A 16,026-nucleotide genomic window follows, 5' to 3' on the forward strand; every position below is an offset into this window, starting at 1 on the left:
CGGGCAGCCTGATATGTATCAAAACCAGCCAAGGATAATTCTGATTTTTCATCAAATACAACATCCCTGCTGACAAAAACCTTCTTGGTCACGGGATCATAGAGTCTGTAGCCTTTGCTTTCGCTGCTATATCCCATAAAGATGCATTTTACAGCCTTGTTGTCCAACTTCTTTCGAAGTACTTGTGGAATATGGGCATATCCAAGACACCCAAAAGTACGGAAGTGGCCAACAGAAGGTTTGCGGCTGTGCCAAGCCTCAAAAGGTGTGACGGTTTTCAAGGCCTTGGTAGGGCATCTGTTCAAAATGTGGCAAGCGCACATGACGGCTTCCATCCAAAAACTATGAGGCAAACTCTTTGCCTTCAGCATACATCTGGCCATCTCCATGAGTGACCGATTTTTCCTCTCTGCTACCCCATTCTGCTGTGGAGTATATGCAGTAGTGTATTGATGGATAATGCCCTTCTGCTGCAAATAAGAATTCAGCATAGAGGACATGTATTCCCCCCCTCGGTCCGAACGGAGAGTCTTAATCTTGCAACCAGACTGAGTTTCCACAAGTGCACTGAAAGCCAAAAATGCATCATACACTTCTGACTTCTTTTTCAAACAGTAGACCCAGCACAAACGTGTAAAGTCATCAATAAATGTTACAAAATAGTAACAACCACCCAATGACTGTGTCTGCATGGGCCCACAAACATCCGAATGCACAAGCTGCAATCTGGCTGTTGCTCTAAAAGCAACATCACGGGGAAAAGAGAAACGATGCATTTTCCCCAAAATGCAACCCTCGCATAAATGCTCAGGAGGTCTCTCCAAGAGAGGTAATCCATCCAACATCTGAGTACGCTGTAATAGCATCAAGCTGCCATAGTTTACATGCCCCAAACGAGCATGCCATAACTCTGCCTCTAACATAGCAGGAGTAAGAGTGGATGTCAAATATGCAGACTGATCTACCGAAAGAGCATCCAACTCATATAACCCATGACACAAAGAACCTGTCAAGACCAATGTCATGTGTTCCTTGTCACGGACCATGCAACGGTCATCATCAAAGGTGACCTGCAAACCACAACGTGCCATAGAAGAAATGGAAAGCAGATTCTTCTTAATGCCAGGCACATACAAAGCATCCTGTAGGCGGAGAATAGAGCCATCAATGGCTGTAAGCTGAATCTCCCCAATACCACGAACAGGGTATGATGCATTATTAGCACACTGAACAGACTTCCCAACGGGAGGTGCACCAAGAGAAGCAAACAAATCTCTACGAGATGTGATATGCCGTGAAGCACCACTGTCAAAGAACCAAGTGTCAGCATCCTTTGTAGAGCTAAATGCTCTATCAGCCCAAGAGACATCATAACTGCAAGTGTAAAAACAATAGTCCCTGTCTGCAACAAAGGACGCGGACTCACTAGCAGTGGAAGGAGCTGCAGAAACAGACATCCCTGACTCCTTCTTCTTCTCTTTGGCGATGCGCTTCCTGCACTCAGTGATGTAGTGGCCAGGCTTCTTGCAGTAATGGCATTTTCCTTTCTTGGCTTGCGTGCCCCCCTGTTTCTGACTTGTCTGTGAAGTGTTACTACTACCAGAACTCTGCGAAGCATTTTTCCCTTGGCTGTTTTTACCCTTCTGCCTTGACATAAAAGCCTTCTCAGAGGCTATACCATCCACACCACTGTTCCGTCTAGTTTGTTCCTCCTCTAGAAGCAAACTGACAAGCTGAATGAAAGTGATGGGCTCTTTCGAAATCCTCATAGTGAGGTTCAAGGCAGTATGAAAAGCCAAGTAAGAGGGAGCCAGTGAATTCAATGTCGTAGAAATCAGCTGCGCATCTGAGTAGTACTCATCCACATTCATGAGTTGCTCCCGCAAGTCCTGAATTTTGTTGAGATGATCCTGCATAGAATCACCCTCATTCATCTTTAGAGTCTCTAGCTCTTTCTTCAAGAAAGAGATGCGAGTCTCATTCTTTCCTGCAAACATCTGCTCCAATATCAACCAAGCTTCTTGTGAAGAAGCTGCTGAACGAATATGAGGAATGATAGAACGCTGAACTGCCAATGCAATCAGCGACATAGCCTGTGCATCCCGTGTATCCCAAGTTTTCTGAGCTGCAGTTCTTGGGGGAAGTGGCTGAGCGGGCTGAGGTGGAGGGGGCTGAGGTTGCCCTCTTGCACGTCCTCCTGGAGGAGGAGTAGCGGGAGCCACAGCTCCCGGTCGTGCTTCCTCTCCACTGACATAATCCCACAAATTTTTTGCCACTAATACATTCTTCATCATGAAAGACCAAAGGGAATAATTGTTCCCATCCAATCGGTCTTCCTTGGACACATAGGTGAATACATCTCCTCCCTGATTTGCCATTATTTCCCAAAAGGCAAATGAGCAATGTCAATGCAGTACAGGCTGGAAATCTGCAAATTTCCAGAAATTGCAGCAAACACAAGTCTGCAATTAATGTGCAAAGGGTACTCTGTCACAAAAACTGTCACTGATGCACGCTTTCCAAGGTGCAATTAGTGCTCAGCAGCACTAAAACATCAAAAGCCCCAATATTTTCTGCCCAAAATTTCTGTCACAAATGTCTGTTACAAAAGCCCCAAAATGTGCATTCAATGTGTCACAGACAGACACAGCACGTTTCCCAATGCTGAAAACTGAACCTGCTGTTCAGCACGTTTCCCAATGCTGAACCTGAACCTGTTGCACGAACTCCTGTGTAAAAGAAAAGTGCAGAATGTTACCTCTGCGTGTTGACGACGGGCACGATTCCCGAGGTAATGACTGCTGGGTACAGTCGGACTGACGCACAGGTACAGGCGTGCAGGTCCAGTGACACGCGCAGGCAGGACTGGGCGCGCGCTGGGCAGAGGAGGCGGCACCCAGGACTGGGTGGTGGAGACAGGTGGCGCGCTGGCAGCTGGAGCTGACGGCACAGGCTAGCTCAGCGCAGGGAGGCTGCGCAGGCAGACTGACAGGCGAAGGGGCACGCCGGGCAGACACAGGGCAGAGGACACGCTGGGCAGAGGTGGCAGCACGCAGGTACAGGTGGCGCGCTGGGCAGGGCGGTGCTGCGCGCTGATTGTTGGAGCTGCACGCTGGGCAGAGGAGTCGTCTGGTGCTGCGCGCTGACGGACTGACAGGCGCAGGCAGGACTGGGCAGGAACAGGCGGCTGGGGCAGAACTGGCGGGGGCTGCAGACTGCAGACTGAAGACTGCTCTGAGCTGAGCTCTGATACCAAATGTCAGATGGGAGAGGATCGAGGTGCAGCTGAAGTGCAGTAGATAGTGTGAGAGTGAGAGACAGAGTTGAGCACGACACCCAATGCAATCGTACTGAATAGAGTGTAAACTGAAAGTACAAATGATAACCCTTATACCTTAGAGTTATAAGGGGCTGTTCACACCCGAACACAGTAAGTGCCCGTAAGTGTGCACCACAAGCACATACAAAATAGTACACATAATCTGGGGGAAAAACCTCTCCTACCGAGAGTAAAAAGTGCCCCAGTGTCCTAGTGATCACCCGCACACTCCCATATGAGCGTAGGCGTAAGTAAGGCGTGTGAGATACCCAACAGACTCCATGCCATAGGGTGGGTTAAATGCTTGGGATTGGGCTAAAATTGCCTCATCCACGATATTGCATTGCTCCAGTATCAAGCCATTTGATAATAGATGCGACTCTGAGGTCTTTTCTTCAGCCCATTCTTCTATCAAGACGTCATGAAACAAATAACTAGGCCCAAAGGCCACTGGTAAGCACACTGGAGCTTGGATGGCCACGGTTTCCTTTATACTCGCCCGTGCCGTCACGAGTTCTTCAAGTTGCTCTTCTGTATCTGAATCCGACCCAGAGGTCGCTTGCCATTCTTGATACTCTTCAATAAGCACTCCATCTACCATGTAACTGGGCATACTGGCCCCTTGTATGTATATTGGAGGCGCGTTGGCCACGGTTTCTTTTATACTCGTCCGTGCCGTCACGAGTTCTTCATACTGATCCTCTATATATGGCCCACTGCACACTTCTGATTCATCTTGACCCAATGGTTGATCATAATCTGGCTTATCACTTTGGCTTTCAGCTCTCGAATACTGCCACTCATGATCTGCTTGAGATACCTGACATATGTCGCTGTCGCTTACTTCTGCGGTATGGCTATCCTGTGTGTAATCCTGCTCTTCTTGGCTGAATTGTTCATCAACTGTCTGTGTATTTGTATACTCAGTTATAACAGCCGGTTGGTTGACTATATTGTCACACTGTTCATTGTGCCTCGCCAACTGTTGTTTTATGCTGGCGACGAGCTGTGGTAGGGTGTTGCATTGCTCTGGAGTTAGTTGGCCGTGTGCTATCATGTTTTCAGCTATGGCCAACTGTTTTGCTGCATCTGTCCAGAAATCTGTCCGATTTATGATCTGAGATTCACTACTGTCAATGTCTGAGTCACTGTGAGTAATGTCACTTTCTAAGTCATTTTCAGTATCGGACGGGTGCCCTTTAACACTTGTTGTAGCTTGGCGTACTGGGGTTGTGTCGATTTGCCGCTCCTCATCTGGCATACCCCCTTGTGCAATGATGTCACCATACTCTTCTGTCATAAACATTTTCAATTTCCGCTCCACAATCAACAGGTCGAATGCAAACTTCTTCTTGTGCTCTTCAGACCACTCCACCATGTTATCATTGACTTCTTCAAGCTTGATTTTGAGGTGTATCTGTTGTTGCTTAACAAGCTTCAACCGACAGTTTAGATCTATTTCTTCATTCTCCGAAAAAGGATAGCCAGCTTGTAGCCACTTTACTTTTGTGGCCCAGAGAACTCTTCTTTCATCTTCAAAATCAAACCATTGAGCCAAAATTTTATATTTTTCGGCATAAAAATCTTCAATTTGCCGTTTTTCGGCCTCAAATTGGGTTTTATCCCCTTCTTTCTGCTCATTTTTCATTTTTCTTGCATAACAATCCTTAATTTGCTGTTTTTCGGCCTCATTTTTGGACCAGTGAGTCAAAATCTTGTGTTTTTCAGCATAAAAATGTTCATTTTGCTGTTTTTCAGCCTCATTTTGGGCCCTATCCACTTTTTTGTGCTCATTTTTCACTTTTCCAGCACCTTTCTTCTTTTTACCCATCATACTTTGACCAGGCTCACTCACAAGGGGGTCATTGCGCACCAGCCGAGGAGTTTGCTCTGATACCAAGTGTGACGACACTCCCCTGGAGCCGTCATGGGGCAGGCAACGCCCACCCCGTGGAGCCCGCCTCATGAGGGATCACCCTCTAATCGGTAGCCCCATAGCAGTGCGGAAGCGTTTTTGAAGGTAACACGGAACACAACACGTAACGCGTCACGGAAAGCGGAAGGTAACACGTAACGGGCAAGGTAACACGACACGGAAATGAGGTAACGCGATATGTATATTATGAAGTGCAACGGAGGCACGAGAATAATTACAAGAAGCCAAAAAGGCTTGAGGGACGAGAAATCACAGATAGAGGGTGGACGCTATCAACGTGCATACCACGACGCCATCATGTGGGTGAGGGAGGAGTACTACCCTCATAGTATTCTTGGAGAGGCGATTAAAGGGCAGACCCAAGCTCAAGCCAAGAACAATAAGGCATATAAAGCTTGTGTTTGAGGTTTTTGTTAGCTTGTAAATATCATTGTATACTTTGGAGCATGGGTGGCAGACTGTTTTTACTGTGAGGCTAATGTGGGTTGCACATTTTAATCCGTTTGGCCTGAATTCAGGTTGGATCTGTTCACGGCTGACTTGCTGCATTTATGGCTTCATGACTCCTTTTTGAAAGGGGGAATTGGTAGAGGTGAGTTGGCGCTGGATGCTATGCTCCTATAAGAAATCGGAGAATCAAGGGCATATTAACTCTCCACCACTGTCACTCCTTAATGTCCCAATATGGACACCCATTTGATTTTGTACTAATTGCACCGAGGTAGATACTAGAGAAAAATGAGAAGGGTTCATATTTAGCTTCGAGAAAGTATACCCACATATATCTCAAATGGTCATCCACTAATAGAAAGAACTATAACATACCGTTTGAGATTGTTGTGGATATTGGCCCATTAAGGTCAATGTAATCAACTGAAAGAGCCCCTCAGCTCTCTGTGTGGTTTGGTGAGAGTATGGTGTGTGATGTTGTTTCCTAAACTAATAGGCTCTATAGATATCCTTGAACGGTTTTAGTCGCGGAACACCTTTAACCATTTGATGGCGAGACAACTCATAATATACAAGGTGTCCTAAGCGATAATGTCAAATACGCTTCTCATTCATGGGATTCCTAGCAGTGGCTAGGCCATGAAGTCTTTGGAATTTGGAGTCCTCCATTGTTGGCTTGGAGTGAAATTTATGACATCAGATAGAGACCATCAGGTGGTAATTCACTGCAAGTAATCATTAAACTAGTTTTGGCATCGAGTACCACGACTCTAGTTGCCGTAAAGAAAATTGCTCTCCCTAAGTGGCAAAGTTAATGGATGGATAAAATATTCACTCCAAGCTGGGGGGACATAATATACATCATCCAATAAAGCGAGACTTGGGCCTTTGTCAGTATCAAACTTGACACGGCCAATGCTATGAATCTTGGCAAAGAAGTTGTTACCACGTTAAACATTCCTAGCCGTGGGATTGGGGAGGAATATTTTATCGAGCAACACCATATGATGTTTAGCTCCACTATCTACAATTTAAATGGCTATATGGTCTCAAGAATATGCTGGATGGGCCTTTGTAATAGCTTCATCTATAGGAAACTCGCACGTGTGGACCAAGCTCTTATTCTCGAATGTCTCTACAGAGATGAGGTGGGCCTGAGGACTGAACTCTAGTGAAGGTTCGGTGGACTAGTCATTTTCTTGGGAGTTAAAAAGGTGCAAATTGTGATGGTGGATCAATGGCAAAGTGATTGTGAGATCTTCATTGCCCTTGATTTTGTTGGTTACCACCACCCTGTCTCCAATGTGGGGGTTTATCTTGTGATTGTGGGCGAGGGTCTAAGTAAGGGGTTTCTATCAGAAGTGGTGCAACAATGGAAGCATAAACATGTGCTGAAATAAACTGCTGAACACAAGACAAAGGAAAAGAAAGAGATAACACAATACAGATGAGAACTCAGATGTATGCTCGGGAAATGGAATCCATATACCAAACATGAGACAATATAGATACAATGTGAGTCACCGGCTGTGGAGGCATTGGCACTTGCTCCCTCTCTCCAAAAACTGTCCAGTGATGAATGAATGAATGAGGGAGCTCGACAATAAATAGGGAAAATAAATGCCAAAAATATGACTGCTGGCCAATTGGCTGCAAATAATGCCAAATCCCCATAAATACTGACAAATAAAATGCCTAAATAATCTATATGTGCCCAACGTGCTGAACCACAAGTCCAAACTCAACCATGAACTGACTAGTCTGCTAATACCCTCAGATCATTGGTGATTTGATACAAGACAATATACAATGATAATGTCGCATCATAGTACACAACAATGTCCACCAGAGTAGAACCATGGATACCCAAGTAGTGGGTGCGCAAGCCACCACCAAGGTGCCTCCGAGAGAACCTGATGTCGATGTTGATCGTACTAGCTCCTGAAGATAGAGAATATCATAGCAGCTCTCAATGTCGGTCAACAATGCCTTTGATGTAGCATACGTGACTATCCTATCACTAATGCCGCAGTGCATAAATGACCATGGATTCCCCGTCTTTGGCTAGACCGCCAAAGTGTCCCCTCATGTGAGCTCCAGATGAAAGCCGCCTGCTCTTTGTTAAGTAACCAACCCATCATGAACCTGGATGTCAATCCCAGCTCCAGGATTTATACCTGCCAGACTTCGGTTGATGCGTCAGGGATGTCCCTCTCTAGATCCTGTGCATCTGTATAGAAATATAGATGAGGCACGGCTGCCCCATCTCACCACCCTCTCACACTCCCTCTGGCACTGGAGAGTTGTGAGGGATGACCTCATCACCACCACTAGAAAGCAGTTGAGGAAGGGGCCACTAAGCCCTTCCCACGAACCGAAGAAGAGAATCCCTTCCGCACCTTGGACTTTGCCTTGGCTGGAGGATCAAAATCGAAATTTGAGGTAGATGAGGACTCGTCGGAGGAGTCCGTATCCTGCTTTGTCTTCTACTCCTTTTTCTTCTTGGAAGCTGCTAACTCTTTGCAGTCCTTCCTTAAATGACCTTTCTTGCCACAATGGTAACATTGGGTCATCTCCAAACCCCTTTCTGAAGCTGCAAGAGCCTCACCTGAACCTCCATATAGTGTATCATAAGTGGATGTGCATGGAGCAGCCATTTGTAGAGGATTTAGAAGAGAAGTAGAGAAGAGAAGGTATTTGGAGAGGGAACACAGCCAAACCATGAGCACAGACTGCAAAAAACAAGAGTTCACATACAGTATAACCCAAAATCTGATCAAAAGAAGCCAAAATCTGCTGCACAAAGTCAAAAAATCAGTTCAAAACCACCAAAAACAGCAAAAACGGCCTGTTCTGCCAGTCGCCCAGTCCAAAATAGTGCTGAAAACAGCAAAATGCAGGCTGCACACTGCATAAACAAGTGTAGGGTACTGTCGCCAGCAGCCTGATGATGAAAACACAGGTAACAAGACGTGTTGGACAGCAGGCGATGGCAAATCTGCAGAAAACGCAGGTCAAACAGGTCGCCTGTTTAGAGCAGCAGCCGCCTGATCAGCAAAGGGGAAAACAGTCCTGAAATCAGCAATAAAACACAGCAAAAACACAAATCCTGAAAACTGATACCATGTCAGAAGTGGTGTAGCAATGGAAGCATAAACATGTGCTAAAATAAATTGCTGAACACAAGACAAAGAAAAGAAAGGGAGAACACAATAGAGATGAGAACTCAGATGTATGCTTGGGAAATGGAATCCATATACCAAACATGAGACAATACAGATACAATGTGAGTCACCGGCTGTGGAGGCACTGGCACTTGCTCCCTCTCTCCAAGAACTGTCTAGTGATGAATGAATGAATGAGGAGGAAGCCTGACAATAAATAGGGCAAATAAATGCCAAAAATGACTGGTCGGCCAGCATCAAATGTTGGCCGACTGGCTGCAAATAATGCCAAATCCCCATAAATACTGACAAATAAAATGCCTAAATAATCTATATGTGCCCAGCTTGTTGAACCACAAGTCCAGACTCAACCATGAATTGACTAATCTGCTAACAGTTTCTTGGGTTGTGTGCATTTTACCTTTGATCTGTACTCATTGTCAAAATGGCCAACCTTTCGATAGTGTGGGTGGTATCTATTTTTCTTAGGTACATTCAGTGAAGAAATATCCTAACCTAAAAACATAAATGAAAGCATACGGCAAAGCATAAACTCAAGAGAACACAATTAGGGTTAGGGTAACTCAGAGACAATGAACTTAGTGAATGTAAATGAATGACTAAATATTGAATATACAATGGTCATGTAGAAAACAAACAATGCAGGAATGAAAATTGTATCTCAAACTCTCACGTCTCGAGGATTGAGGTAGTAGCGCTAGTGGGAGAGTGTGGCCTACTCTTGATAGATCTCGAAATGCAGCAAAGGCAGCCTCCGAGAGTCGAATACTAGCAAATGCAGCTATGGAAGCTGGATTTGATCCAGATAGGCAGTGAAGAGAGAGAAAGACTAAAGCCTTAGATACCTGAGGAGAGAGAAAGTAGGCGACAACAAAAGATTGAGGGCAACTGTGCAGGAAGTGTAGGTGATAGCCAGAGGAAAGAGAAATTCGGCAAATACAAATGTTTGATAGGTGGTGATTGTGTGTGGATGATGGCAATAGCTCTAGCAAGTGACGACAATAGTAAATGCAAGATCCAGAGGACTAGGTGATAGCTCTTGATGATGGCAATAGCTAGAAGTTGGAGGTGGAGGCTGGAATTAGGTATTGGATGATAGCAGATAAGGGGAAGCTTCGACTATGATGTCCTCTGCGAATAGGGTGTGGGCACAGAGATACAGATTCTGAAACTTGCAAAAACGAGATTGAGACTGAATGGAGGGCAGCCCACCTATTTATAGAAAGTTTTGGGACCTCGTACTGCGCACTTTTAAAACTCTCTCGAATCGCACACCATTTTAGGGTTTTAGTTAATTAAACATTTTTGAGGCTATTTGAGTGGCTAATTCAACATGTAATGCTTATGTTAGCTCAACACATTCTACCATCCTGATTTCAATAAGATGTTTCCTTGCGGCTCACTAGATTTTTGATTTTGATTTTGGTCTCTTCTTCTTGCCCTTCCCTTTATTCCCCTTGTGAGAAGGGAAAACAAGGGTCCCTTTGAATGTGTGAGAAAGTGGTCAAATGGCCATGCATATTGTACTAGTTGGTGCTCAAAATCATAGAAAGTGGGCATAGTAGGGTTTGAGATGACTTGTTATTAAGGAACAATTTGACTTGGTCATGGAGGGACTTAGGAAGCCTTGTAGTGGCAAACTTGGCGAGCAAATGTTGATACTCTGCCAACTTGACCTTAAGGTCACGATTCATTCTAGTTGGTGATTTTAAACTCTTGGAGCTCATGGTCAGCAATTGTGAGTGAAATTCTGTTAAAAGATATTGCATCAACTCAATGATGGTAGAAGCATTCCTTGCTTTCCAAGGGTGGACCACCTTTAAAGGAGCCCAATGAGGGTCGGACTAGGGTTTTGATCCCTGAACTGTTTCTCATAAGTTTTGAGAGTCATACCTCATGAGATTTGACCAAGTAGCAGTGAAAGCATTCTTGGCAGCAGAGGATGATATAGAACGCGGACTTGGAGTGGAGGTGTTTGATAAGAATAGTATGATGGAAAGACTAGAATAGAGCTTGGATTGCCATAAGGTGCCAAAGGAGAATGCATGTGTGGGATGGATGATGCACAAATGCCAATGGGTGGGCAATAGAAATCTCCTTAGAGGGCCTTCACAACAAAAGGGAAATGGAGTCTATATAGCCCCTTGTCTTGCCAACTTGTCATAAGTACAATTTGGTCTTTTAGCATTCTTTTGGAGTTTAGTGCAGAATTGTCACTTTCATTCTTCTCTTTCATTGCAGTCTCTCTCTTTCCTTCTCTCTCCATGTTCACGTTCTTCCATTGCACTCTCACACCTACATGCCTCATTGTGGTATTTTGGTAATAGCCCAGATGCTTGAAAGGTATGGCTATTAGGTCTCAACATATGGCTAGAATATTTATTCAACAAATCTTCAAGTAGCATGGGTTACCACAATCCATCATGGGCGATAGAGATCCATGAATCAATTGTCTCTTTTGGTGAGCTTTCTTTGAGCTTACTATTTTTTTCTCTTATCATCCTCAAACACATGGAAAAATGAGATGGCCAATCTCAAAATATTGGATATGTGGAAGTGCTATTGCCATGAAGCTAACCAGCAATGGAAAAAGTATTTGCACTTGGTAGAATATGCCTATAATAACACAATTCATACTTCCATAGGTAAAGCATTTGTTGAGATCATTTGTTATAAACCTCTCTTACTACCTATTCTTAAAACAAATGAGGAGATATTTTGTATTTGTCCAAGTAGATGAGCTATCCAAAATTTCAAGAAAAACAAAAGAAAAAAGTGGTATATAAACATAGAAGGCCATTTGTTTTTTCGAAAGGAGATTGGGTGCAGTTGAAATTTGACAAAGCTCATTAGAAACTCTAACAAGCCATGATCGCAAGTCACTGAGTTAACAATAAGAAATTATGGGCCATTCCAAGTAAATGAAAAGATTAATGATGTTTGTTATAGTTTATAACTTTTAGAGCATTGGACAATTCACAATGCTTTTCATTTTCATCTTTTGAAGCCTTATAAAGAGCCTTTACCATTGGAACCTATAGTAGACGATCCACCCAAAGTAGATGAATAGGAAGAGATGCTTGAACCATAATACATGGTTAGGAACCTATGGTAGAGAATTCACCCAAAGTAGATGAATAGAAAGAGATGCTTCAACCATAATACATGGTCAGGAAATGAGAAAGAAACACTTATAGAAAGTCCATTTTGAAATTTAAAAATTACTCTCATTTAGATTCTAAATGGATGCAAGAGGAGTATTTCAAAGACTATCCAAATATACTTGTAGCTCATGAATAAGTTGTAGGATGAGAAGTACTTCAAGCAAATCCTTGAGGACGTGACAATTTCAAGAGGAAGGAAATATAACAAATTTTTTATATACGAACTATTATCAGGATGTATTGGCTCAATGATTCATATTAATTTGATGCTCATAGATCTTGAATTTTATATACGAACTATTGTCAGGATGTATTGGCTCAATGATTCATATTAATTTGATGCTCATAGATCTTGAAATGTGATTTGTATCGGCTTTGAGTATTTAAAAATATGATGAAATGCTCATCTTCTCATTCAAGTGGTCAATGGTTAGAACGCTTTGTAGTTAGAATTCGATTGCCATGGACAAGATGCCCAAGAGGAACTAAACGTTTAATTGGGTGGTTAGATTGACCCAAAAGCGAGATAACTAAGATAATTTTCACTTGGGTGTCAAATTGAATAGAAATCCACATATGGAGTGGTTTTACAAATTGAAATCAGATGCACATGATCCAAGAAATAAACCATGAATTGGTAGACCTATACAATGAAGCTCTCTTGAATCCAAATTTGGCAACTCCTTACTATTTTTGAAAGCCACTCTAATGGGAATTTTGTTCATGTCAAAATTTTCGGAATTTTGCAAGGAACAAATTTATGTCAATGACTATATCAAATTCTTAACTAGCTGAGATATTTTTAGAGTAGAAATTTTAGAAGCTTCTTGGCTAGAAAATGGATGTGTGGCATCTAGAAGAGGACATGTGTCATTTCAAAGCGACAAGTGTTACTACAGTTAGTGTTTAGCTTAACACTTGTCATTTTTAGTAGACACTTGTGTTTTGTAACCTCCACTTTCCACTTTTGAGCACTCAAGCCTCACAGTAGTTGAGTAAAAGTTCCAATTGCATCAGAGAGCTGAGTAAAACCTGTTGCTGCATTGGCGAATTGTGCTTTGAATATTGTACTCTTTTCATCTTCAGCCTTCTTTGGGTCATGAGACATAGAAGCAAGGATATGCATAGTTTTCTCTTATGTGTTTGAAAGTTTTTTCCCATGTTTGCATATGTCTGTGTATGCAAATTATGAAAAGAAAAAAAAGGAAGTCTGAATTCTTTTTGCCCAGTCTGAGTATGCAAAGTATGAAAAAATTTTCATACTTCATTCCCCCCAAATAAAAAAAACGGCATCTTTGGGTGAAAAGTTTGGGGAAAATATGATGGGAGCATCTAACCTGCACAAAACATGATGGGAGCATCCGGACTGAACTGAACAACCTATCAGGTCATGGGAGTTGGGGTTGAAATGTGCACTGTGCAGCAGCTAGCTTGTCAGGTATGAAGGCAATTCTCTCTCTCTTGGACAAGTTCCAAACAAAGTTAATTTGTGGAATGCAAATCTAGCCTGAAATCAGGCCTTTGCTCATAATTTTCACTCCGAACAATGAAATTAATGTTTGAAATTTCACAGAAATTTCAGAGATTAATTTTTGAAATTCAATTTCGGCTTGAAATCAGTCTTCACTTATAATTTTCACTCTGAACAATGAAATTAATGTCTGAAATTTAATTTTAGCTCTTTGAATTTAAATTCCAGTCCTATGAAATCAGACGTTTTTTCATATATCAAATGTTGCAAGTCTGTACTTCTTAGACACGGTGAAAGCAATTGGGAAGGTTGGTCCTTCATATAAGCCTCCATCTAACAAAGATTCACCTACAAAGGAGTTGAAAGAGGTGTTAAAATGCATTGATAGGAAGCTCATGATAATAAGGAAAAAATAGAATAAGAATTGATGCTCTATTGTATGCTGGTCAGAGATAACTTGGAAGGCGAAGGCCGATAATACATTGCATGGACTGCTCCATTTATGGGAGTATTTTCTTGAGGGCTGTAAAAACCCTGGGGGAATACAAGAGTGGGAATTCGTATTTTAGCATCTAAAGGAAGTAGTCATTCAAGTGGGGCCATCAAATGTGGTTCAAGTATGTATCGACAATGCAAAAAATTGTGTTTGGGCTGGCAAGTTGGTGGAACAAGAATGAGCAAATATATTTTTTAGGAGATGTGCATGCCATTGGTTGGAGCTATCATTTGAGGATATTGGTAAACTTAATTGGGTTGTCCCTCTGTTGGAGAAAACAACAAAGATTTTCACATTTCTTACAAGAAAGTCTACAGCCCTTGCAATTTTCAAGAGTCTCAGCAAGAAAGATTTGGTTAAACCAGCAACCAGTCGCTTTGTATGCTCTTTCATAATGCTGAGTGGCCTCTTGTATGGGAGATGTACATTGGGCTTGCGCAAGTTGATGCTTGACAATAAGTTTCTTTAAAATGAAGGCGGCCAAAACTCCACAACTATTGAGGTGTTTGAGATTGTGTAGTGTGCTTCATTTTGACAACATGCTGAACTCATTGTGAAGCTTTGTTCCCCCATTTTAAAGCTATTGCAATTGGCAGACAGGGAAGGAGCAACAACGGGTTCATTTATGAAGTTATTGTTCACATTGTAGAGAAGTTGCAAAAGATACAGGATGTTGAAAAGAAGTTAATGGATGAAACATAAGCTCTTTGATGTATTGATGAGATATGTTCCATACACATTTGCATGCTGTAATTTACATGTTGCATCCTGTTCGGAAATGGAAAAATCAGGGTAGTGAAACCAGCCTTCCTTCTTGGAATGGGTGGTGATAACCTGATTTAAGAGTTAATAACAACAATAAATAAATGTACATAAAATGAAATACACACTTTACCATAACATTCTTGGACAGTTGACACCCTGTTGGCCGCAAAATTGGCGCCCCTTACGGTATTTCTTTAGCTTTCATTCAATTGGAAGGAGTACAACTCAAGATTCTTCAATCTCCTCCTGCTAACCAATTGCTCTTGCTGTCATAAATGACCAGCAAGCCTTTTGGGTCATTTGCCCCTTGATTCACCCAGGACTTCTTCTCCAATTTGACCCTTAGTTGGCCAAATGCTGCCCCAAATCAATTCGGGATGGGCTGGCTTTTGAAATCCCTTGATAATCTTCAATTATCAGCTGCTGATTTCAGTCCCTCGAGCCTTCAATCTCTAGCACGGATCCCAAGGTGGTTGCTAAACCCTAATTTCTGCTGTAAATTAGGGTTTACTACAGAAATTACAGATCAGCCCACCATAAATGGCTGAAATCTCTTCCAAATGGCTGAGAATTGCTGAGAATGGCTGAGCATAGGCTGAAGGAGATGAGAGAATGCTGTAAAGAGAGAAAATTTTGAGATTTGTCGCGAAGAACTGATCAAAATCAGTTTGCTGCCCTGCTGTACCAATCCCAAATGGGTGCACCAACAACAATAGGAGCATCAGAGACTGCGATCTTCAGGAGAAAGTGCATTAGCAGCAATTGCCAGCTTCCCAAGGTCAAGAATATGCAATCTTCATTACCAAAATGGTCTCCAATGGCTGGGAAATGGCCTGAAAAGCTGGTAGCCACAGTCCAACACCTCTTTCCAATAGCTCTAAAATGAAAAAACAAGATTTCCCTCTCCCTTCAGCCCTATTTAGCCTTTTTCCCACTTGTACGGGAAAGTTTTGCCAAGTGGCAGCTTTCTTAATCCATTTTCAGCAATTTCCAGCCATTTAATTAATTTTCAGAATTAATTCAGTGCCCAGAAAATTGACCTTGCCCATCGAAAAATTAATTGGCTAGGCCATTTGCAACCCAAAGTGGTCCCATGCATTAATTGACCCTTGGACAAGCATTAATCCATTAAATAATGCCTAGTCCCTAGTGTCACCACTGACACTTAATGGCCAATTAATGGTCCTAGGGGCAAACTGACACCATAATTCACCTAGAATCTAACAAGTGTAACTTGTTA

General features: G+C 42.6%; 1 protein-coding gene across 5 annotated transcripts in view; it reads left to right on the top strand.

Moving 5' to 3' along the window:
* The window catches only part of LOC148037870 (uncharacterized), a 137,351-nt gene that overhangs the window by 5,582 nt on the left and 115,743 nt on the right, over positions 1 to 16,026 (top strand). The window contains exon 2 of one of the 5 annotated variants that reach the window (XM_087676832.1): positions 13,442 to 13,492. The exons of the other annotated variants lie outside the window; for them this stretch is intronic. Coding sequence (XP_087532958.1) covers positions 13,442 to 13,492 — 51 coding nt within the window. The remainder of the gene's footprint in view (positions 1 to 13,441; positions 13,493 to 16,026) is intronic. 5 annotated transcript variants of the gene reach the window in all.

This window comes from Lygodium microphyllum, chromosome 4 (assembly GCF_053477565.2).
Source record: "Lygodium microphyllum isolate KBCC chromosome 4, Lygodium_microphyllum_v1.1.10, whole genome shotgun sequence".
Lineage (NCBI taxonomy): Eukaryota > Viridiplantae > Streptophyta > Polypodiopsida > Schizaeales > Lygodiaceae > Lygodium > Lygodium microphyllum.